Source organism: Lepisosteus platostomus, chromosome 17 (genome assembly GCF_059453375.1).
Source record: "Lepisosteus platostomus isolate fLepPlt1 chromosome 17, fLepPlt1.hap1, whole genome shotgun sequence".
In the NCBI taxonomy this organism is placed as follows: domain Eukaryota; kingdom Metazoa; phylum Chordata; class Actinopteri; order Semionotiformes; family Lepisosteidae; genus Lepisosteus; species Lepisosteus platostomus.
In genome coordinates this window covers 17,249,642-17,275,990 of record NC_142627.1, presented here as the reverse complement: position 1 = coordinate 17,275,990, position 26,349 = coordinate 17,249,642, and the positions used below count along the sequence as shown (strand labels likewise).

Sequence of the window (26,349 nt, the reverse complement as noted above, 5' to 3'; positions counted from 1 at the left end):
CTGTTGTCCCTAATCTGCCATCATTCATTATTACAGAGACCAAGAGTACATTTTTTTTAGTTTTCCATATCTTATAATCTGTGTTTGCCTTGTCTTAATAACGAATTACCCTAATGTGTCAATTCTTTCACTGATCATGAGGCCACTTACTCTAATCGGTGGACGCAATACTGAACACCTGATTGGCATTAAGCAAAAAGATTCAACTTGGAACAATTAATTTAGAACAGATGCACTTATTTTTCATTTGTTTCAGTTTAATGGTAATTTCAAAATCCTTGCAGTCTTAGTTTTCTATCAATTATTGGTGGACCACATCCTCACCCTACTTAGCAGTGGAGTTCTCTCCTTTCTCTTTTGGATTTAAAGTCAGACTGAACCCAGAGACTGAAAGTGACAAGGCTGTGAAAAAAAAGTATTGTTGTACCGTGTCAAATACACAAATATCTTTTTACTTGTGTAATAGGGCATACAGGTACTGGATCTTTATTAATAGGCTCTGACTCATCACAACACAGGACTTGGAGCAATTGGGCGCTTAATGGATTTTTCTACACTTTGTGTATAGCTATGTTAAAAGACAATGGGTGTACATTGTCTTATCACACAGCTGCACAAATAATTATGTGAAATATTGAAATTAAAAACAAAAATCTGCAGTGCAGCCAGTAGTGAATATCCTAATGACTGACAGCAGTTACTTTTCAGGGATCATAAAATTATGAAAAATTATATCAGTGATAGATACTGGCAGTCAGTTAAAGATGTTAAAAATGTGCCTAATTGTAATTGACTACTTAATGTGTAACTACAATGCAATTAACATTTATTATTTATTGTAAGTCTCATACACATTCTGTACTCCATGCTGTCTCTAATTACATACATCTTTAATACAAATGCTATTATACCTGTTGCATATGAATTTACATTGTCATTACACTACGTTTGAGTAAGTACCTTTAAATGTCAAATCTTAAGTGGGGACCATTAAACATGATCCAATAACATTACTGTAATCTCTCTCTCTGAAAAATAATTTCAATTTCAGCTTCATATCACATAAGCCTCCTATGAACTTTTTAGAATTCAGCTTAAAGCAGCAATATTGGCAAGTGATTTTATTATGATATTCATTTTATGGCAGTGTGTTCCAGTACAGCATTAAAATGACTGAAAGCATTGGAATACTGTGCTCTCTAACAGTATAGATATCCATCTGAAGACTAGGTTTATTTCCAGCTGATGAGAGTTGTGGTGTGTCCTCGTGATATGGGTATCTCGCACTTCTTGTAAAATGTGCATAAATTTAGGAAAACAAAAACTCATATGTGCTTGAGTGGCTTTGATAGAACATATAAAAAAAAATCACAACAACAGCAAACCTGGCTCATGTCCTGAAAACAGAAATAGTAAATAATAACATTAACGGAGGACACGGCCTAAGCAGCAAGCAGTGAGAGCAGGGGCTGCCCTGGCTGTAGGCTCTACCGGGTGTCGCTGGTCTCCGCCAGCCGGTTGTTCATGATGGCCAGGGCGCCCACCCCGCCGGAGAAGCCATTGTGCCGCGAGCTGCCGCATACGGTCCGCGGGAAGCCATTGGCCGTCTCCGAGAGCTGCTTCTGCATGATCGCCAGGGAGACCTTGTTGGAGGCTGTGAGGTCCCTCATGGAGATCATCTCCCCAGACAGCCGGCGGCCCTCGGTGTCGCTGTCGCACGTCCCCTCCGTTTCCGAGGGGAGGTGTCCCCGGCGCAGCCGCGAGCCCGGCGTGATGGCGTTGCGGCGGCCCAGGAAGGCGTTGGTCTTGTGACAGCGGCGGCAGCACAGGCAGTCCATTTTCTTTAGCATCCAGTTCAGCACCTGCTTGATGACGATGGAGATGACGTTGAAAAGGGAGTAGATGCAACACACCCCCATAAGTATGAAGACGAAATTCCCGAAGCGGTACAAACCCTGGTTCTCGTACGCAGCGTTCTGGCTGCTCACTAGATCCCCAAAGCCGATGGTGCTGAAGGTGACAAAGCAATAGTAGAGCGAGTCAATGTAGTTCCAGCCCTCCACTGGAGTATACATTGCAGAGGCGCAGCAAGACAGTATGATGGCTGACAAACCCAGGATCATCATGACGTAGTAAACAGAAGGCTTCCAGCCCGCCAGGCTTCCCGAATCCGAGAAGGCGGAGCCTCGGCGAATGGTGGGTGGCAGGAGGCCGCTCCTCCTCAGCTGGCGCTCGTGGAAGGCTTTCATGATGACAGCCAGCAGGGTGATAATCCTCTCCAGGAAGAGGTTAAAGAAAAGGATGGTTCCAGCACAGCCCAGCAGTCCATAGAAGATCAGGAATACCTTGCCGGCCACTGTTGCTGGTGTGGTCATCCCAAATCCTAAGTTTGGGAAGAGAAGGTACAAAATTATCATGATTAAGATACACATGTTGGTTTTATTTTGGGGAAATTTATGTTTGCTTAACTTAAAATCTTAGGAGGTGAAAAATAATAACTTAAGAGTTTGCTAACAGAGGCAATGGTTTTCCATAAACCAAACAACTATGAACCCTACAGAACTGCAAAGAGGAAGATAAACATTAGTGTAATTAGAAAGCATTTGCTTTCCCTTTAAGCACAAAAATAAGAACTTTTAAAAGATATTGAATGATAAGTACTGTATGTTAGATTTTAGTGACAGATTTGAGAGAAATTAGTCATTTATCTTGGGACTAAGAATTACAGATGCAAATTAAGAAATTACAGACCAGGACAGGACTTCCCATTATCTTTTCCTAACAGGAACTTTTTCATCATCAAAGGAAATTCGCCTGTCTTGAACTGAACAGGTTAACATCACACAATAAGCAAAATGAAAGTAAATATTGTCTAGTGATCTTTCAAAATATTTGGAATTTTGTTCCAGATCTAGAAATAATATTTGGGAAAACATTCACCACAGCTGGGCTTCTATCTCCCCATTTGTGAAACACGGATTTATGGGGTTAGACCACAAGATAGTAAATAAATCCCTGCAAGATGCCAAAGTACACAGAATCCCAGACACTAAACATTGATTTGATTGCTTCTCTCCTGCTTCTCGTAATAAGCTTGGCCTTTGCGAACTAATGTCAGGGTGTGAGCTTTTCATCTTCATTTCTCTCCCACAAGCCCTAGCTGCTGAATGGTAATAAATTTATCTCTTCAGATCTGCGGCAGTAGTTATTGCTGTAGAGTCCTGCTGGAATATTTATGGAAGGAAACAGGCTTTTTTTGTCAGCCTGAACCCGGTCAACATGATATATCGGCAAGAAACCACAGCTCAAACCGTATAACCCCCCATTACATCCAAAGAAAAGTTCAGCTTCTTTAGAATTAGGCATTGCATTCCACAGAACATCATTTTAGTAAAGGCTTAATCAGAAGAAGAAAAGTCTAAAGGTAGTATATGTTAGATTTTTGCTTATCTGCTGTTAAGTTCATCTCCCTATATTTTCATGTTCTTCTAGCTGACAACAGAAAAATAAAGAAGCTGCAAAACTGGATCAAATTGAGAAACCAAAAGCCTACCTTATCACCCTGTTTTGTGCAGGGAGTTTGACTCGATGAGTACTATTTAGCAGAATTGATTTCATTTGCCCAGTGTCATACACTGCTCCTATGATCCCCTATATTGACCCATTCAGTGGGATAAACAGTGAGAAGCAATGGAGACAGACCTCTGAAAATAAAAGCACCTACCAGTGTTGTTGTCAAGTTCAATTTCCACTAGCCGATTAGCCGGCTACTAACCACTCATCGGCAGATGTTTGCAGGTAAAAAGGCAAGCTGGGTATAAATGTTGAGCTGATTTAGTGAAGTAACAGACAGCACTGCCAGGACAGTGTGTTAGGTTTTCTATGTGTCAGGTGGACAGGAAAACCTTTCTGTACACAGCTTGGCATCTTGTATAATGCAAATTAAATCATTATTAATTCACTTTACTTTCCGTACTGTAATTTTAATTCAAAATATGTTCTCCCAGTTTTACCTTCAGAATGTAACAACTGCTATTTGATAAATCAAGACTAAGATTACCTAAATGAAGAGAAAGCTGTGAACTTGTTTTTTAGTCCCTCCAGCTAACACGGATCTCACAGGCCAATGTGTAATGATAAAAAAAAAGTTAATTACAATGGTAATAGCACTGTTCCACTGGTAGGACTTATTATTGCCATTACCATGAGGTAGGCTTATGCCTAATTGAACACAGTTGATTTCCTGATAAAAAGTAATTTCATTTCACAGTCAAGGCAGATACGTTTGGGTGGTTGTGAAGTACAATAAATCATCCAGTTCCTCATCATTCTTCTTATGGCATGGTGTGAAATGCACTTTCAACATCCGTAATAACCGTAGAATTATCAGTACAACTGAAAAAGTAAGTGATTGGTGCACAGTGTCCATCACTTCAACAATCCTGTTGATGATTTTGCAGGTGCAGTACTTCATGGAAAGAAGAACATATTAAGAGAGTGATTAATCATACTATAGATCGCTGGGCGGTTTCTGAGTTAGATCGAATTGTTTCAGTAGTGGTTGAGTTTTGTATCTTAAACTTGATATCATCAATAATCATGATATTGTTATACTGCCACATTCATCTCTTACTACTCGATCCACAGATCATTTTAAAAACTACTAGGCCGTTTTAGTTTGTGTTCCTCCAAGTGTGCCTGTGAGCAAATATTCACAGTTGATTAGTGGATTAATGGCCGCCATGGGAAGAGAAGTCATATAACAGAAGATGTGAAGGTGTACCACACAGGTGCTTCAAGCCTTTCTTGCTTCAGTCAGCAGGTGTGCAATAAGATGCAAACAGTCTCATGAAAGAAAATAACTCTACACCAATATGTTACATCATGTCTTCATGTCCAGGAGGCAGATCAGAATAAGAAGCCTCACCGCTATCTGTGACACAGACTTCCTGATTAACTAACATCACTATGAAGTGATGGCCATGTCTGAAGCAGCAGATCTAACTGACTCTGATTCTCCTGTGGGATCAAGCACAGGTACGTCAGCGAGGACACTGGAGACCAGCATTTGAGAGTGATGAGTAAATGTCATTCCGACCCTTCCCGCAAACAATGTACATCGAGGTATTTTTTTCACACTATGAAATGGGTGCAGAAAAAAGTTTAAACAAGCAAGCAGATCAATTACATGCATCAATTTGCATGGGTGATTAAGGGATCAGTTGGAATGGAAAGCCAGCAGACACAGCAGTCCCTCAGGATGAGGGCTGAGAACCACAGCTTGTTGTGCTGCTGTCTCTTTATAGGGGTGTTACTCAAATATAACTCTCATATTTCTACACTATTAAAACTGCACCCCAGAACAAACCATTTTGCAATACTGACACTGGAGATGAATATAAAACAGGAAAACTCAATAGTACTGTAAGTAATGGTATTGAATACTTGTCATCAGGTGGCCATAAGACTATGCTATGACTGAAGAAGGAAAAAATATGCCTGTGTATTGCACATTATGATTAATTGCTACTTTTAAATTCTAATTGTGTATGTTGTTTTGCATTGCTTGTGCTGTTAATCACTAACAGGGTATTGTAGACTGTGTACCTAAAAGCCTTAAAGTGGAATACTGTACATGTCAACTACATTATAATAATTGCGTGGCTTTTAGCAGGGATATTAGAAATCCAAACACTTAGTCAGTGCCTTAGTCAGTCTCCCCAAAACCATGTTTTCCATACTAGGCATAAACGTAGACAAAAGTACAAAAATGAAAATTCAGAGTAAGTAGACACAAGGCTTAAGAATTCATATATTTTTCTTTATATGTATCCTTTTTACAATTTTTTGGAATTAACATAATATACCACTTCAAGCTGGTAAAAGAACAAACACAAAAAGCCATTTAGAACATTAGTAGAGGGAAGCACCAAAATATAGATTTAACTATTAATTTTTCTTTGATCTACTTGTTTAACACATCAATACTGTTAATTCAACCTGCTCTCTAATTATTTTGCTTTTTTCATTGTTTTATTTTCATTGTTTCTATGTTTAAACTGATTTGGTTTTCCTACATTATAAAAAGATGAGTTAGACAGAGGGATAAGTAGTTTGTAAAATTAAAGATTAAAACTAAATCAGATGTTTTTTTAGTTTAAAAGATGTGGGACTGAATGCATCCTTCACAAATTTGTTTAATTATTATTGTTTAACTTCTATATGAAATAGTTATACATAAAAAGAAGGTCAGTAACAGCGAATTTGCTTCATGCACCAGTGATTTGCATCTGTATTAAAAAAAGAGTGTGCTTTTATACAGAATCACTTTCTTTAACATCAATCTCATTAAAGTGTGGAGTAGAAATATCACCTTCATCCTTTTCGGTTTCAGGAAACAGATGTGAATATATAACTGTATGTACAAAATAAATTATAACTACATCCATGTTAGTTTCTTCTTCTAAATATGTATATTTATGTTTGAATAGAAGAATGAAGTTAATTGGTAGTTCAGGTCCAATCAGAAAGTGGTGGACTAAAAATATACACAAAATCTCAAAAAGTGATGTATGCTTTGTTTGACCAAAGTTGACTTACGGTAACTTTAGAGTTAACAGGCCACCAAAGACAATTTCACTTTCAGTGACATCACAGGATTGGTAGCTTTCAGCCTAGTCGATACAAAAATGTACCACTTTTAATGTACCTTTTTTAAATGTATCTCTTCTGTCAGGATGCTTTTAAACAGACCAGCTGCAGGTGGTTTTGAACAAAGTGTATCACTGCGTCCAACTATTCACATTTTATAACTTGAACTTTCCATAAGATTATTTTTTAAATATCACATATGACTTACTGTACAAGTGCAGAAGGACAAAAAAAGGAAATGTCTTAATGCTCACAGTGAGAGGTAAGGTTTGGCTGTACCTGTCTGTCTGCAGCAGATGGCTCATTCTGACCTGTAGCTGAAGTCATCCAGGGCTCTCCTCAACCCTGACAGAAACTGCTGTGAATATCTTAGACTCTTTGTTCTATCCATTTAAAAAGAAGGCAACAGTTTTAAAAAGCAACATACTTGATGTGAAATGATAATAATAAATCCTAATTATAAAACATTTAGTGTTTGTTTTTTTATTGCCAAGAGAAACAGAAATTGAGCCAATTTGTGATAATTTGATGAAAACAAGCCAGAGCAGTTTTCTCTGATTAAGAGAAAATTAATGGTCACCAAATGGCTTCATAAGAATTGATTTGGCCACACGGAGGTCTGTAGCAAATTACGGGTCCCGAGGTTGGCTAAACCATCTGCTGGACCAGTGACTATAAACATGCTGGGAGGAGAAGTAACTGTGGTCTCTGCACCCTGGAGTCTCTGCTTCTTTGCCTCATGGTGTGCATGACTGCCAAGGAACATTTCATCTGGATTGTTCCGTTTTATCACCAGGAAGAAAAAACATGGACAGACAGTTTTGATTTGAATGAAGGTAGTTTTAAAAAGGAACAGCTGTTATTGATTAGTAAATTAAACAATTAAAAACTACAGGAATGTAGACTGAGAGGCATTAAAGTACAACAAAAGCTATCATTTTCAAATACTCATTTGTTCCATTCTTAATGTCTCCCAGGAGATTTCAGTAATTGTCACTATTTGAAGCTGAAACACTATCAGTTAAATCTTGCCAATGACATTCACTTTTATCTTTTAACTGAGGCTTGGACTGGAGTGCCTGTCATTTCTCTCCCTCACACTACATGCCTGTCAGGGACTCACTTTTACCCCAATAGCCCATGTTAGCAAGTACAACTTAGGTAGCTGTCAAATGAGATATTTTAACCTCCAAGTGGTCAAACTAAACATTAAAAAAAGTAAACGATTCATATCATATTGCCTTCTGAACTTGAAATTACAGAAATATTTGATAGGAAAAAACATAAAATACCAATACACGATTATGAAATCAGATCCCCAACATATCTATGTAATTCTTCATTCTCAAAATTAACATCATGTTTGTGACATTATCATTTACTGTACCTGTTTTCATTTAGTCCATTTACAAAAAAAAACACAAATATTGAAAATACTTTGTCATCAAATTGTTCTTATGTCTAGTAAATATTCTTGCAGATCCATGCACAACTACCAGTCATGTAATGCAATCTGAAACACTAGCAGCTGTGTTTTTGTCTTTAATTCATTCTGTTTTTCTGTTGCTTTGGTCAGTAAATTTCAACCATATATCATATGTGGAGTTCAATCCTATCAGTTTTCTGACAGCACTTAATTCACTCATGAAGATGTCTGTCAGCAGTATAAAGAATCAATGCTTCTGCTCAATCATTGATTTATTCTCACGAAATACACAGCACTTCCCTCTACTTCTATTCTGATTTCTATATTTTTTTAATTTCAATTGATTTGATATGGAAGGCCCTGAATAATTCACAAGAAGATAAGGCGGGTTCTACACAACACAGCTGTGAGATTGTATCTTAGCCACAGTTGAACAGAGAGTTATCAAGGATTCAGCTAGAGTGAAGGGCAACTCTCTTTACTCTTTGTTCCACTGTTCTGCTAAAACAGCCTTTAGCATTTACACCACTTACTAATCATTTAAATCAAGGATTACTGTCAGCCACTCCTATCTTAAACTACACCATTTCCCAATGAAACATCAAAGAGCAGCAAACACTAATAACTACACAGAATAACTGGTCAATAAGCAAAAGTGGACTGTGGGATCTTATTGCTCTATACTGTATCATGGTTGTGGGCCTATGTGCACTATGTTTGGAAAATATGCAATACATTTTTGAAAGACTTCATACTTGCCTTTAAAAGATTTCAGACTTGACTTCCAAGTTGCAAACAAATGACAAATCTTTAGTGTACATCTTAAATTAGCCTTAGTGAACAGAAATGTGCATGTACCTTTACAGAGTGTTGTTTAAAAGGCACATAAAATACAGTATCCACCTTTGGAAATTTCACATTTGTTTGACAGAACAGAAGCAGTCAATTAAGTAACAAAATGTGAGTTGTAGTTGAAATATCAAAACCTGTGAAAAGTATTAATTAAATTATCCCTGCTCAGTGGCCATATTTGGATTATGTATTGTGTGGCACACGTAACATTCAAGAGAACAACTGAATGACAAACCCTCCATGCCAAAAGAACTGTTCTGATGTTAGGGATACTATATGTCATCTCTTCAGAGCCCAGAGATGAGACATCACCATAAACCCCTGAACTCTCTTTGTCCTGTTACAAAATGTCTATAGCCAGACATGGTTTCCTCAACATAGAAGCAAACTGTTATGTAATATTGACACATTGAATAGTAGATAATATAGACCTGGCCATGACTGTTCTCCAGTTTGAAAGCTTTCATTTCCAAATCACAGATTACTGACACCTTGTTCTTCGCAGTGTGAAGAATCTCCATTACAGCCCATACCCTCTGAGGGTTGGGGCCACAGAGATGCTCACTGTGGGTGCTCTGGCCACAGTAGGTTTCAGAGGGGCTTCCTTCTGCCTCCAAAGCAAAGGCAGAATTGTTTGCCCAGAAGAAACACCACAAAGCCTTTTAGAAAAGTCTGAGTAGCACCCCCCTCAGATCGTGTGTATCTCATGCACTTTCATTATGTGAGAAAAGCAATTAATTGAACAAGAACCCTGCTACTGCTACCGCTACCTTACTGCACAAAAGAAATCAAACCTAACAGCAATTAGTACCTTTCAAACATGATTTATAGTACCCTGTATGAGTCTGTATCTAGAGAAATAAACCTTATTAAATAGTGCCATGAAGGATAATAATGGGAAGGCCATTGTGCTATGGTAGGAGTTTTCTCTGTACTCAGAATTACCAGCTTATTGGGCATAGAAGACCTTTTTCTGTTTTTAATATTGCTACGAACCACATAAACGCAACAGGGAGATTCAGAAAAATTAAAGAGCAATGTTGTGTTGTTGTGTTGATCCATGCTTTTCATCCACACCTCTGCTACAGCTCCCACAGATAAACTGACATCCAGACATCAGCTTGACTGCCTGTGTAGTGCCATTTGATAAAGCCACCACGCTGATTTTGGCAGTAGTTTTTGTAGTCTGTATAAATCCATCACTTCGGGTGCCTATCCTAGTGAGAGCTCTTCTCTATCATATACCACTGCGCAGAACACTGCATTCAGATGCTGGGGTCAAAGTCACAGTAAATGGACTTTATTATGAGAATGCTCACAGAAGAGAGCCAAGAATCCAGCCTTAACTAAAAACTAAAAAGCAATAAAAGAATCCCTAACTAACCATTTGTCTGCTGTTTTATGCCTTACAGACAAAAGAATATTAAACTACTTATGAAATCTCCACACCATTGACTAGAGACTTAATCAGAGCATAGAAAATGGTGCAAACCACATGAAGAGCATTTTGCTCTTTTGGTTGTTTAGTAGCTAAGTGGATATGAAATTTAATTCTGCCATTTGTTAAAAAAACCTAGAGTTTGGGCATTTCTCACCTAGCTGGGAAACCCATGTACGCATCAGTTATTGTACAGCATGAGCTTAACGTCACTTGATTTATACACTATATCCAAGGAATGTTTGTTTTCTTATTGCTTACACACATCGTCTTGGTGCCAATACAGAGCAATCTGCATAAACACCGAGATCTACTGTATTTCATACAAAGTTTCCTGCAGCTCAGGATCATCCATGCAATATGTGCAGTATATGTTCCCACCTCCTGTGCAGAACTTGGCAATTATCAGCCTTATCATTTGCCAAGTGTTTGTCTGATTTTAGCTGTCTTTTTGTGTGGTAACTAGTTGACTACCTACTGCTTCAAATAATATGGCATGACATTGAATTGTGATCAAGTGACCTTTTATTTATTCGAAGATTTCAAATAAGTTAAACAAGACCTTCTACTGTATATCAAAATCCACATTAGCTATCTTTACAGTTAGTGGAAGTGAGTTATTTGATAGAATTTTAGGGTTAAGTTTTGTCTTTTATGAATTGGTATTAGATTTTCAGCTATATGAATAACATTCCTCACTTGCTTATGTGCGATTGGGAAAATATGAGTGCAATATTCCATGCAACCCTAGGATACAGTATGTACAATCTCAGAATCAATTACACTAAAAGTCTCAAATCCTGATGGAGATGTGTAACATACACTAGCAATGCTATTAATGTTTTCTATTGCAAAAATATAAATGAAATATTAATGTAGCTTGCTCAGGCTTTCTTTAACATTTTCTATTATTAATCCTCTGTTTCACAAGTTTCACAATCTTGTACACTTAATAACATAAGGCTTTATGAGTACAGAAAGTAAAGACATTACATTACTACACTAAAGAAAGTTCACCATAACCAAAACCATAATACACCAGTTTTTATGATACTTTGAATTCTTAGCATTCTTGTTGATCTGCTTCATTCATGGTACTGTAGGATAGCTCAAAGAAATGTTCCCAGGGACATTTATATAACAATGTTAATATGATCTAATTAAGAGAAAAAGGACAGCACAGTTGTACAGTGGTTAGCATTGCTCCCTCACAGCTCTGGGTCCCTGGATTCAATTCTAGAACTCGAGCACTATCTGCATGGAGTTTGTATGTTCTCCCCATATCCATGTGGGGGTTTCCTCCCACAATCCACGCACATGCTGGTAGGTTAGTTGGCGTCTGTAGAATTGGCCCCGGTGTGAGAGTGTGTGTGTCTGTGCGCCTGCCCTGCAATGGACTGGTGTCCCTGTGACCGGTGCTTGTCAGGATTGGCTCTGGGCCACTATGATCCTGAAATGGATATGCGATTATTGGAAGTGATGTGATGTGAATTAAGAGAAAGATGTTGAAAACAGCATTCATTTTTTTGAATGTGCTGCCTGCAGACTAAGCCTGTCCAGAGGGCAGCAATTTGTTCTACAGGAGGGAGGGTTTGGCGCCTGGCTCTGTTTAATGTCAGGACACACAGGCTTTGAAATGTACACACTCATCTGAAGCAGCAGAACCACACACAGTGGAAGATTTCATGATTTGAGTATTTATAATTTCCTTCAAGCAAAATATGTTTAATTGCATATCCCACGCCTCTAGACAGGCATTTAGAAACCAATCAAACAAAGCATTTTCTTTGTGGTTTAACTAGAATAGATGTGGGGCAGAAGTGGGAAAACAACATGGAGCCATCGTCAAGCCAGCAACTGTTTATTAACTTAAAAATAGGGAAGGTGAAAAGGGTATCTGATCCTCAATGTGAAATGTGATTTAGAAATGGAAATTAAATCTGACACAAAGTAATAGAATATTTTCAGAACAATTGAATATAATGGTGGAAGACAGTTTTAACAAGAGTACATTTTATATCAAGTCTTCTAAAGGTTGCTTCAGTTTTCCTAAATGTGAATATCACTGAGATTTGTTTTAATTGAACAAGAGGGTGGTGTGGACATGTTTTGGTTACTGCTGCCAGTTCTGGATTCAATTCCAGACCAGGGTGCCAACAATGTAGAATCTACATGTTCTCCCTGTGCTACACTCATATGCATTTGAAACAGTCCCTGTGGGAGTGTATACACCTGTGATGGACTGGCATTCCGTGTAGATCTGCCTTCTGTTCTGCGCTTCCAGAATTGGCTTCAGGTCACTGTGACCCTCACCAGGAACAATTAGCTATCTCAGGATAGATGGATGGAAGAAGAGTCTCAGCCCTGTAGGCATACAGTATACCTTTCTGAAGTCCTACCGTGGCTTAGCAAATTGAATCAATACCAAGGTAAGCAGTAAGATAATAAAAAGTGTACAGATCACAATCAACTGGAATGTGAATACTTACTGGATGCTTGCATACATGCATGTATTTTTATGTAATGTGTGCATTTTTACCTAATGCTCAATACGAACATCTTTCTTTATTGCTTGTGGCTTTCTTCTCATAATTTTCTGCTTTTCAGTAGCTGGTCCCTTCTTCACTAAGTTACAATCCATGACAATACCTGACCTCCTTCAAGTCTACATCATTTATATCTTGTTCACAGAGTTTTATGTAAGAATCAGGAAGATATCAACATAAAAAATGTAACCCCATTTATAGAAAGTTAAAGGGAACTAACTGGATTCTAGCTAACTAGTTTTGTTTTCTTCTGAGGTAGCATAACCCTCGGTGTGTGATAGAGGACAAAAAAGTTCCAACTGCAAAATCTCACAGGGGATTAAAGCATTAAGTATAAAAGGGCTTCCCTGTACAGCTAAACATTTTTAGACCTGAACCGGACTACAGCAGACAATTTAGAATTTAATGTCTAACATGCAGTCACTCCATAGCTATTTGATCTAACAGGGAAACACTAGCATTGTTTCCCAGAAGCGCTCTGTCATCTTAAACAATAACTCCAGATTATTCAAGCACATTATTGCAGTGAAGCTGAAATGTGCTTATGCTGCATATAGCCCTGCCGTGCAAGGAATATAATTCACGGTGGCACCATAGCATGGGAGAGCGAAGGGCTGCACTTAGAAATGCAGAATTGTGCCTGTAAAAAAATATTTTGGCTCCAAGTTATCTGCCAAAGTGCTAATTAAAAGTGGTTGTGCCATGGAAACTAATCCTTTAAAGATTCTGGAACAGCACTGATAGTTTTAATAATGATCTTGTATGCAAGGAAAATACATGGAGCTAGATCCAGCAGCTTAAATGAAAGCACTTGGCAATATTCTAATAGTGACAATTAAATTAAAGCTATCTATATTACAAATTGCTGGTGCAGGCACCCATTCCCAGTCTTTGAAATAACCTTCGCAGCAAGACAGAGATTTTATATCAACTACTGCATGCGAAAAAACAGAAGCAATAACCATTGCTCTCTCACTGGATCTATTCCTCAATGTACACATGACTAATGAAATTGATGTTGTAATAGCGGAAATATATTGTTTTGTGATGGAGGTCTTAAAATGTCTATATTAATTAGAGAGCCTTATCTTAGAACGGGACTTTGTCCACCCCAGACACCCGTATGGAAGAAATAGACAGATAAAGGGGTTTTGAGGTTTTGCACTGCTGCAGTAGGATATAGGTACTAGATAACAGCACCATTCTGAGTGGAGACCAGATGGCTGGACTCCTTAGAAAGTTCCAGGGGATGATTCATTTTCATTGAATTTCTCATTGTTGTCCCTCTAAGCACACAAACTGTACCAAATTATCTTTTGTAACCTACATTCTAAACACTCCAACACAGCTGACTCTGGACCCAGAGAACACCTGTTGAAAATGGCTCAAAAATTCCTGATGGTCAAGTAGGATGTTTGTGTTAATTTAATCTTGCAAGGGAAGAACAAATTAGGGAGCTACTGTTTTGGCAGAACACATCATTTGTCCTCGATGAAGTAACCAACCCTCTTCTAGGTGTGTAAATCTGAAGTTATGTAGCTATATTCTGCTCCCAAGATTTATGGTCTGTCTGTAGGTATGTGAAAGTGTAGCATCAGCGTAATTGTTTAGAGATGAAAGCAATTACAAAAAATCTTTTTTTACAAAAAAAAGATTTATAGACAAATCATATAAAGCCAACTCATCCATGGCTGCACATAGACAATGGCTTGAGAATCTTAGGAGGAAATGAGACACAAGCACTGCATTGTGTTGGCCACTGACTCACTCAGCTTTATTGTTAATGCAACCAATGATGGCAGCAGCAGAATTAATTCAGAGATTTACACAAACATTTTGTTTGTTTATATAGAAGAAAATATCTGGTGGTGCAGTAGTTAGCATTGCTGCCCCACAGCACTGGGGCCCTGGGTTCAATCTTTGAGGTGCTATCTGCGAGTTTGTATGTTCTCCCCATGCTTGTGTGGGTTTCCTCCGGTCTCTCCAGTTTACTCTCACAGTCCAAAGACGTGCTGGTAGGTGAACTGGCTTCTGGGAAAACTGGACCTGGTATGAGTGAGTGTGCATTTGTGTCTGTGTGTGGCCCACGATAGACTGGAGTTCCATCCAGGGTGTACTCTGCCTTGGATGCCAGGATGGACTCTGGCTTCCCTGTGACCCTTACTGGATGAAGCAGTAAGAAAATCAATGGAAACACCCATACTAATTGGTTGGCATTTCACTATGCAACATGCCCATAGCCTAAAATCCAGCCAATGCAAACAAATAGTTCATTAGGGGAAAAAAGTTAGACTCCCAAAATTAAAATCCAGTCAGAAGGCCCCCAAACAGGAAAGAACTTAAACTAGATGTAGCAGAGCATCTCAATTAATTGTACAAAGAGTTTGGTGAGCTCAGAAGATTACAGACTTTATGCAGATGTTGCCTCAAAGGGGCCTGTAACCAAATACAGTACTGACTTTGACAGTCCAAAATTGACTTTATGTGAATGTGTTCCAATATTTAAAAGCAATTGAAATTAATGGGTTGAAAACAAACTATGCTTTTGTTCTAATATGATCAAATGTATGCATGGAATTATCTACACATAAAATGTAAATATACTGCACTTATCAGTCACGTTAATCTCGTGATTATAAATACAAATGGCTTTATTGTAAAGCAAATAAACTGTTTTGACTTTTCTGTGCCATAACAAACAGGGACTCCATATATAATAATGCATATGCAGAGTGATAGTGATAGTGATATTTTTGCACTTTGAGCACTCATACAACATATTAAATAACTTCTTCTTCAATGGCTTTTAGAAAAAATACTAGTAATTCAATATATTGTGGAGAAAATTAACAATACTTTCCTCTTGCTCTGCCCAAACCCAAATAGTTTTTGCTTCCAAACTTTTGATGTGGAATGTAACTAGAGAAATGAAAGGAACATGCGCTATATTCGGTATGTTCAGGTGGAAGTCAGACAAATGACTACATACCAATTAACTTTTGCACATTATTTTCTAGAACAAATGTTCCATTTAAGTTCCTTCATGGATATGTTACTGTGAATATAATTATGTTGGATATACAGTAAATACAGTATACAAATTATATTAGTATATAAATCTATATTTGTATATAGGTGAAAATGTTTCACTATTCTGTATCAGGATAACATTTACACAGAACAAATTTGTCATTATAAGTGATCTTAAAAAGGATTTAATCATTTAATCATGGCATTTCCTGCTTTATTCCTGGTTCTTTTAAAGGTAGGACCCATGGGCACTCATGGACTGCTCAGCTAATATTCACAGTTCCAGTGAATGCAGATACAATTCTACAGGAAAAAAAAGTCTTCATCCTTTGATGTGAATGAAAGTGTCTGCCATTTGTTAAAGCTGGCATGTCCTCCTGATCTTTAAAATTTGCTCTTTTAATTAATAACTCAATTCTTGATTTTGCAGCATCTAAAGAATCATCAAGCCTGTCAGTAAGGAAATTACCCATTGTGCTGAATCTACCAAAATAACTTCTTTGAAAATAGGACCTACAGTACTTCTAAAGCACCACACTGAAAAGGACTATTTTGCCTATTGGCAAATAAGTTGCCAATTATATATATATGATAAAGTTGTTTTTTTCTCAAAGAACAAAGCTTAGTGCTATCTCTATGATTTTCACATTGCTAAAACTTGAGTGCCTTTGAAAAATTGCCAGAGTAAATATTACCTATAAAATATGGACAAAGAGAATTTGTGGGAAGATAATATACTGTCTTTGCTTTGGTAATGCCCGTGCTTGCTTGCAACTGTTCTAACACTAAGCAAAAAATGAATATTTCTCGAATCTGTTGAATTGGGCCTCTCCATCTAGTCATACTCTATGTTCTTCATACAAGTTTCCAAAGTAATCAAACAGAAAACAAAACATCCGATGAAGTATACTGTATATTCTTGAGACACAGACGATGGTCATCTGAAGACCCTGAACTTTTAGGACTGTCTTTCCCAGATTGCCCCCAGGTCACAAAGGCAGAAGACCATCAAGAGTCACACAAGAAGAAAGACGCTACAGAGGTAAGAGAACAATGAGAAAGAAGGAATGCCTAGTAAGTTTCTGCCTGTTGAGGTTAATGGCTGAGATTGTTTCACAACAGCTGCCTTCATTTTCTTGTTGTGTTTAATTCTTCATCTACTCTGCAGACCTGTATTATTCCCCCACCACAACAAATTGAATAAGGCAGCTAAGCTCCAATCTCCTAAAAAGCCATGAGACAGACAGTTTAATTGCAACCCCAGGAGAGAAGAGAATTTCCATATAGGTTCTGAGAGAATAAGGGTTTTCAATTCTTAGGAAAAATGCCTTTCACTCTAATAAACACAGTGTTTTTCTTTTTTCACTCTATGACAAAAGCTCTTGGATTAAGTTTTTGTGACAATCAATGATTTCTTTGTTGAGGATATGGAGAGCTATCCTCTTCAAAAACCACAAATACTTCTCACTTTCAACCACAAACAAAAATGTGTTGTGTATGCACAGTATATGTTGCTACACCCATTTCTTGTTGGTGAAGAAAAATATATAAATAAATAAATAAATTACTCCTGTCTCTGGCGTGGTTCCCTTTGTCAGACTTTAAATTAGTTTGTCTTTGTTATAATTGAGACTTACTTAAACGAACCTCCATAATAACTGAAGTAATTTGCTGTTTTCTTGACTGAACGATTTGCATGACCTGCATTTATATTTTCTTTTGTATTCAAAACATGCATAATGTAACAATTGGTACGTGTCAGACCCCGCTTTTAGAAGGCCTTTCAGAATATGCAAGGCAAGTAAAAGACAAATGGAAAAACCTCACCTAGAGGTATTAAAGTGTATTTGATGCGCTTTATGGAAGCCCAGAAAAGCTAATATATAGAAATTCCTATTTTCAGAAAACATCAGGAAGAGAACAATCAGGGATTGTCTGTGGAGAACACTGCATAATGCATGTACAAAGCTGTTTTCACACAGCTGTGATTATCACAGCCACACTAGAGTGTGGGGTCTGAAGAGGCCGGTACTGGAGGAGGTGTGAGAGGCTTAATGAGCAGAGAAGTGTTTTATTCACACTGCCTAACCTCCTCACTTTGGGAGACTGAATAGCTCAGGCTGTGCATGGCCACTGGATTTAATGTATAGTAAAGCACAAATACTTTGCTTCCTGTGTAAAGATCCCTCAAATTGCAGTTATACACTCTTTAAATATGCAGGAAAACATCCATCCTGAGTGAGTGTTTAACACATTTCTGATTATACTGGAAGCAGGTTCTGGTATAAATTCAGCTGATTAAACCAGGAAATCTATTTACAATATTACAATATGAACTTCATACATATGTCCATGCAACTCTGCTCATAGTAAGTTAATTACTAGCTAGTATTTGCTTAAATGCAGGTTACTCACTCGTAAAACTTGTTTTAATTGGGATTAAACTGCTATTCTCCTGATATTGGAGAGCTCACATTACCAATAGGGATATCGGTTTTCAGTGTGTGCATGCTCGTCATTATGAATCTAGTGTTCTTATTATTATAAAAAGAAGATAGGTTACACTAAATACTTAATACACTGAATTTGAAGAAAACGTTTGTTTCTATAAAAACAGCTCAGAGTGCCTCTGTCATATTTACCAGTTCAGTACAGATTTTACTACATCTACTGTATGTCACTGTTTTTTCTTTTTCAAATTTGCACAACAGTGTTAAAATTAATTTAATCAATGAATGTCAAGGAAAGACAAGCTTAAAGTATCAACAACACAGAAACACAGGCAGCAAAACGATTCTAGCATTAGATTCTCTACAGCCTTGTACTCAATAAACATTCTTCATACTACACTGAACCTATGTAGCTGAGCCCATACTACAGAATATTCAAAACTTTCAGCCTGATTTACAAAAAATGTTTACACATTTTGCAGACTTTAGTATAGTAAGTCCTAGCAAACGTTACTGAGAAGTGGGTACTAGAAGCTCGATATAAAGGATTACCTTCTTATATTGTGCACATCAGTTCTGTAAATACTTTTTAATAGATTTAGATTACATTTTTCAAATTCCCATCAATCAAAACTGTGATTCTGAAGTACAGAAATAGCAAGATGGGGAAGTCTTAAAAAGGGTTTTCTGTCTCAAAGGTTTTTGCAACACATCACAAGCTGGATTGTAGAGAAAAAACATCTCACTTAGCAGTGAGATTACTCCAGAGTGTCACGACAATGCGTGGGTAACCTAAAGCAGGGCTTTTTAATAAGCAGAGCAACTACTGCTCTCACAGAACTCAAATGTGGACCATGCTGTGCTACAACAAAAACACAGTGAACAACAGACACACTGAAAAGACAAGTAAAAAACGGAATAAAGAAAATCTGACTTTAGAAAACAGGCACATAAGGAAAGCCAAGGATATTTTTTAGATTGGTTTAGTTTGCCAGTTATAGGAGGACAATAAGCCTCACTTTTTCTTCTTTCTGGGGTATTGTATCAATTCTGGGCAGAGTGCAGGAGATTAAAGGAAACGGACATCTGTGAAGTTACCACTGGTCAGAGCAACAGACCTCAATTCTGAACATCCCAAAATCCCAACACAGCTATGAATACACATTAGAATTTGGCATGCATGCTTTAGTACTGCACCTTTTCTTCCCAGCTTCTCATGCATACTGAGTGTTTTTTAAACAAAGCACTGAAGGTCAGGGATCTAAAAGCAGCCTTTTGGGTGCGTGGAAGGCATGCTGTCAGCCTTGCCTTTGCTAACTGATACACCAGCCTGTCTGTTTTTCAGGTTTCTTGTATTGATCATGTACACACACAAGAAAAGGAGCCGCAGTGTTTAGAATGCAGTGTAGCCACAGATCAGTATGGGGTGCACAGAGAAAATGCTACCCACAAGAGAGACATTGCTCTTTTGTGACCTATTGCAGGTGATATTCCTGGAGCTGTAGGACACAGCATTAAAACCTTAATCCCTCTGCCACTTGCCTGAAACAAATTTCAGAATGCCAGATTATCTATTACTTGGATCAAGAAACCATAATATTCCCTGTGGGTGATACTCATATACTGCATAACACAAGAATTAAAGACAGGAGTAGGATACTGCACAAGCTGATTGGCACAACTCACTCCAGCTGAGACTGAGGAGAAAATTGTCATTAATGAGTTTGAATTTTGTGTTTGTATTGGTTAGCCAGCTACCCAGATGCAGCAACAAAACCACAATCTGGATTCAATTATAAAATCCCCTAAATTAGACTGATACTCCAAGTGCATCTTTTCAAATTCCAAGTAAAGTCATGAGGAGCCATTATGCCAGCATCTGCTGCCTCCACGTAACATATAAAGAGAACAAAAAGTGCTGGAAAAGATCAATGTAGCTACCGGGTTCATATTTCTGTACACAACTAACAAAATAAAACGAGCACACTCCTTTCACTGATAAAGCCATTGTTTAGTAACAAAGATATATTCCAGGATGGTTAAGGAAAAAGAAACTATATATTTTATGAAAGATAGTGGAATTGTTGTTATAATTCCGCTCTTATCCAACTTTCCATCCGTCTATCTATTCTCGAACTGTTTTGAGCTGATCCCAGCAAGCGTCAGATACAAGACAGGATACGCCCTGGACGGGACGCCTGCCCATCACAGGGCACGGACACAAACATGGACACTGACACCAGGGCCAATTTTCCCAGAAGCCAACTGACCTATCGGTATTTGCTTACAGGTTTGATGTAACTTTAGACTGTGGGAGGAGAAAACGGAAGAAACCCACAAGAACAAACAAAAACTCCATGCAGGCAGCAGCCTAGGTCTGGAATTGAACCCAGGGCCACAGTGCTGCGATGTAGCAATGCTGACCACTGCGCCACTGCATCTCGCTTTCAACCCATCAAAACATTTTCTCTACTTTTCACAGAAATGTTGTTCAATGAAATTTGTCCATTAGGTCTTGCTGTGATTATCTCTAGTAATTACACGTAATGCAGTATGTGTACTGTATACAATAACTTAGAGAAGCAGAATACTTTACAGGATTCTGCAGCACACTCTTTACATTTCCACATAGAAAAGTTCAGGTTAATATCCAATTTCCCCTTCTCTTTCAGATCCTGAGATTTTGGTTTTTTTTGTACAATGGTGCAACAATGTTCAATTGGATATACAGTAAGAATATGTGCGATATTTACAAATGAAGTAATAAACACAAATGATCTCCCGTCAGTGACTAACAGTATCTGTAGTTAAGAGTGTGTTTGTGTACAAATATCTACATGTGGGCAATATTAAATACTTTACTCCCATTCAGATACAGACAATACATTCTATTTAAACAAACTTTATAATTTAAGAAACTTTAATCACTATTCTTTTAACTTACATAACTGTTACTGGCTTTCTCAAAGATTTTTGTTTGAAAACTGGGTTTCAGGTCTCGATCAGTGTAAATTCTCCCTGGTCTGGTTATGCAAACGGGTAGCTCTGTCATTAATGCCATTAATAATTAGCTCAGGTAGAAGATTTCCTCACACACTGTCAATAAAGCTGAACTTATAATGCATAAATTTAACTGAAGGGTGTTTTTGTTGCTGTTTTGAATTAGCAATGTCATTGAATATATTGGAAAATAAAGAGTTTATTAAAAGAATAATAGGATATTCTGGAATGAAAGATTGTAAGTAATAAAGTCTAAAGTCATTTGGAATTGGGCATTTTACTCACGCTCACACAATAAATTGATTACTAACAAATCTCTAAACTAATACACCTGTATAAAAATTTCATTTTTGGTTTAATTTATTGTTTTTTTATCACGAGGTACCTCAGTTACTCAGCACACATACGATTTCTAATAACATAAATGGAAACAATTTTCATATTGAAATAGTACAGTGAAATGTGTTGAAAACTAGCTTCATTAAAGAACAGAGATGATATGAAGTGGCTCAAGGAAACTACTGACACAACAGATATGCAAGAACTGTCTTCACTAGTATTCAGCAAAGTTTAAACCATTTTTCTTTTAAATGAATTAAATGATTGATTTGAATATTTTAAGAACTTTTAAGTAAAGAACATTATATGTACCATTAAGTGTTGCCCTGCTCTAATTTAGAGCATAATAAAAAAACCATTAAGGCAACTCTAATAATACTGCCTTAAACAAAAGATCATCTGCTCTCAGCAATGATTGCAGATGCATTTGGGTTTCTCTGTCTTGTGGAATATTGATTGGATTATCTGTGTGCCCATGGTATTTTTAAGAAACACTCTATTCTATACAACAGCAATATTAAAGACTGCATTGAAGTGTTTTAGAACTATATATATTTAAACTTGAATCTAGTCTGTAGGGTAATGGCACGATAGGCAACACTTAGACTGTGTAGAGCAATGTAAAATGTAAAACAACACTGATTAAGTACCATCCTGAACTAACGTACTTCGAAGTAAAATAAAATTCGGGTCAAAACACAACATCTAAGCGACTTTGCACCAGTATCAGTATTACAAATTGCTGTGAATGCACACATTAAAGAAAAGAGCGCTATAGGAACTTAAGACTGTTGTTAAATTAATATTCAATCAATAAGCTTTGTTGTTTAGTTTTAGTTTGCCAGGAAGTGTGTTAAAAATTACTCCCATCCAGAACATTGATGTAACCCTTTTATATATTTTATATAGTATTTACGGGGTTTCATTGTTTTGAAAGGTAGAGCAAAGGTGACCTCTATAATAAGCGATAAATATGTAAAATCGGCAGACGACGTATCATCAGTTTTAAGAAAAATATTCATCGTAACTGAATCTCTTACCTATAGTTGATACCACAGTCCCAACAAAGTAGAATGCCCCGGTGAAATCCCATCGTGGTCTTAAAGAATCCGCTCTGATCCCTGCGGCGATCGCTGCTTCATAATCCCGGAGAAAAGAGCTCAGATCCTGTAGACTGATGTTGAACGTGTCGCTGAAGTTGAAAAACGTCCTGTTCCAGAGGCTCTGGGCTTCCAGCTCAGAGGGTCTTTCGATGGCAGAAAAAACTGCGGCGCCACACAACAAATACAGGGAAATCAGGAGCGCTAGTAGGAGAAACCGACCATTGTCTTCATTGATGTGTAGCAGGGAGCGGCAGCCTTGCATTCGCTGGCTAGGCATCATCCAAATTCAGCACCACCAGCGCTACGGACAGCGACCAGCTCCGCATTGGAGGAAGCGGCATTCGCTTAGTTGACGCTCAAGGGGGACTCTACTACAAACTCACTTTGTATTCTGTGACCATTCGGTTTTACCGTATTTATTTCTGTCAGGCACATAGGTCATAGCAAGTTTCATCCCTGCATGCATTTATTTGATTATTCCCACGGCTCAAAGATGTACTCGCCACACTTGTGGATTTGACGTCCAAGCGGGCATTGGTACACCAAACTGCCTAGCGTATGCCACTGTTCTAACAGTGTTTCTTTTTGTGTTAACCAAACAAATTGAGTCTGTTAAGAAAACCGATGCCCGGTGACACTTGCCACACACCCCGCCTTTTAAATCACAGAACAAAAATAAACTAGTGTCATCCTTCATTAACGCTAATTCCACTCTTACCTGGCATATTTAATTATCAACATACTACTATTATTTCATAGATTAATCCCTTCATAATGAACGAGACTGATTAAGACAGTAATGAAACCTGTCTTAGACGTTGTACCGAACGTTACGGTTTGGATCCATACCACTATTACGCAGCTGCGCTCTTTTTTGGTTGCTATTTCTGTAACGGTGTCCATTCCCCATAATATCCAATGTGCTTTTCAGGTTCATCTGCCTTTGAAGAGGATGTACTGTATCATCCCTTTGGTTGCTGCACCACATCGCTTTTCCTCGGGTTTGTTTCAACTTGTCTCACCATCATTATTCACAGTCGAGTATAAAGAAAGAAAATCATGTTTCATTTCGCTGCTCCAGGCGCCTTTCTCTAATTATTCACTTCTTAACTTGCCTATCCATAACGTGTCAATTTTACAGCTATTACTAGGTCTACAACTCTTAAACAGTTCCTAGTTTAATACTGCACTATCAAGGCTTGAATATCTAGCTCAGCCGGCCTTGCGAATAACGATTTCTCTAAGGTTTGTGCTGACAGCATTTCAGCTCCCCTGGAAAATGGAAACAGGAGAGGGAGGTGGTGGGGACACGAGTCCTTACTACTTAGATAACTGGATTTAAACCATCGCTGAAGTTCACAAATTATCTTAATGCTTCGAACACATCGAAAAAATCCCAAACCTTGACTCTCACCAACGAATAAACAAATAGGACAGTATTTAACTCCCAACTGTATTTTGAACAATTTAATATGATCACTCTATGTTTTGCTTCATAAAACGCCTACAGACAATATGTTCTTCCAACGGCGTTTCCAAATTTTAACAAACTGAACACTTACTTAAATTAAACATCTACCCCGTCTAGTAATATCACACCTTTAGCGACAAGACACCAGCGACAGTGCATCCATGCAGCCTTATGCGACGTTTTTGACTTTTCAGTTTTTTTGCCTATATTTTAATTTAACACTCATTTTTCTGTAAAACTAATAAAACCTAGATAATTAATGGGAAAAAACAAATCTATGGATTTTGGAAGTGCACAAGTGAAGGAGAGCGTCCGGTATATGAGTAAGAAATGTAACCTCGCAAAAAGGTTAATTTCGAAGCTTTCTCTTCTCGGCCCCAGCTCTGTGCAATTTCCCGTGTCAGCACTAGTCCAGCCTCACTTAAAATGCAGTGCAGTAATTTCGAATAAAGCGGCGAGCTCTTCCACCACGCGTTCCCAGCTGCGCCAAGTGAAAAGCAATGCAGAATATCGTACAGACTGATTTACGCACAGTCAGCTCACAGAATTTTCAAGCACTGCTGTAAGAAAGCGAGTAACAGCACCAATGCCTACAGTAAGACTGAGAATATTTTGCACTTGAAAAAACCCGCATTAGATTAATCCTTTCTATAACGTCTAAATATATACATGTCCATTATTAACGCATACCTTAATAATTATACATGTTTTCTCATTCAAAGTTATATATCCAAAGTCAAGAATGAAGGGATTAAAAACAAGCTTGACAAGCAATTTTGTCCAGGGTATTCTGTAGGATATAAAAACGCTGATACCTATAACAGAAAATCCTCTTCAAATAAATCAATATCTAGCATTCGCCCTTTCAAATTAATGACACAATGTTTTCACGACCTTAGGAACGTTTCAGTCCTAATTAATACAGACTCACGGACTGCCTAAAAATGTGAGGGCTACCATCGAAAAACATTTGCTTTCCAATTTTAGGATGTGATGTACTAAGATAATCTATTAAGTCACAAGCACACTGGAAATGTGCATTCACAAAGTAAAGTTTGTGCTCTATCTCTCGACACGCCAGCAAGTGATTGTAGTATAGTGTAAGCTTTACAACAGCCTTCCTCACAAACTGCAGTAGATAGACGGATGTGTGTAGTCTACTACACAACTCCAGCCTGTAAGTCGTTAAGCACAACCCAAAGAGGTATCCAAGACTCAAACTGGCACTGGCGGTAAAGGAAAGGAGGGAAAATCTCAAGGACATTTCACATCATGAAGGCATTTTGAATTATGTTTCATCTACACTCATGAAAAGGGATAAGATTTTGGCATGGTAAAAACATTTAAAAAAATCAGAATTGATGGGTCAGAAACCGCCAATTTCAAGGATATGTCCCAGAAACAGTGTGAAAAGTACAATCAAGATAACGGGAAATACCAACTTCTTTCAGTACACAATAGAGATGTGTGCCTTGTAGTATCATTACTTGTTGGGTTGCATCTAAGATTCCAAACTGTGGGTGTGGGATTGTTTTGTACATGAATAAAGTATAATTCTGTTCCTTGTACTCACTATCACATATACAGTACCAACAGCCACCACATTTTTTAAGCCTGTTCTGCTTATGTCTTTACCTCATATCAAATTCACTAAATCAATATTGTTGTCACAGTTGACACAACAGTGATATAGTTGTATAACAAGTCATGAACCTTTGAAGATCTATGAAATAAGAGTTACTCATAAGTATCAACCATTTTAAATGAAACTTGTATTTGTTACCAAATGTTACGGTCTACAAATAAGGGTAGGTCTATTAGTCATAGATACTGAGTAATTTTGAGAGGTAATAGCAATTTCAGGATTTTTATTTATTAAAAGGAGTGTATGTAGTGCTCAACAGAATATAAACATTTTTGCGAATCTCAAACTTTACACTTATGTGCTTGGTCAGAAGAGAGGAGCTGTTTTTTTTCATCTGTTCAAGTGTGTTTGAGACATTACTTGTAAAACATTTCCACATGGCTGAAAACAAGTGATGA

The 26,349-nt window shown here is 37.7% G+C and overlaps 1 protein-coding gene across 2 annotated transcripts; it reads right to left on the bottom strand.

The window, feature by feature from the left end:
* Positions 1–460: 460 nt before the first annotated feature.
* On the bottom strand, positions 461–24,697 carry kcnk12 (potassium channel, subfamily K, member 12). 2 transcript variants are annotated; one of them, XM_088609978.1, is made up of 3 exons: positions 22,773–24,697; positions 1,955–2,383; positions 461–1,862 (listed from the first exon to the last, which is right to left on the bottom strand). In XM_088609978.1, the coding sequence occupies exons 1-3, from the start codon at positions 23,113–23,115 to the stop codon at positions 1,426–1,428; spliced, it is 1,209 nt and encodes a 402-aa protein (XP_088466104.1). In that variant the 5' UTR covers positions 23,116–24,697; the 3' UTR covers positions 461–1,425. The 2 variants fall into 2 exon arrangements, with proteins under 2 accessions (XP_088466104.1, XP_088466103.1); XM_088609977.1 differs by having other exon boundaries at positions 461–2,383.
* Positions 24,698–26,349: the final 1,652 nt, after the last annotated feature.

Bases quoted from the DNA above. Each gene is read 5' to 3' on its own strand.
- kcnk12 (XM_088609977.1), bottom strand. From the start codon at position 23,115: ATGATGCCTAGCCAGCGAATGCAAGGCTGCCGCTCCCTGCTACACATC. The intron at 2,384-22,772 runs GTAAGAGATTCA...TCCCAAACTTAG, and splicing joins GACTGTGGTATCAACTATAG to GATTTGGGATGACCACACCA.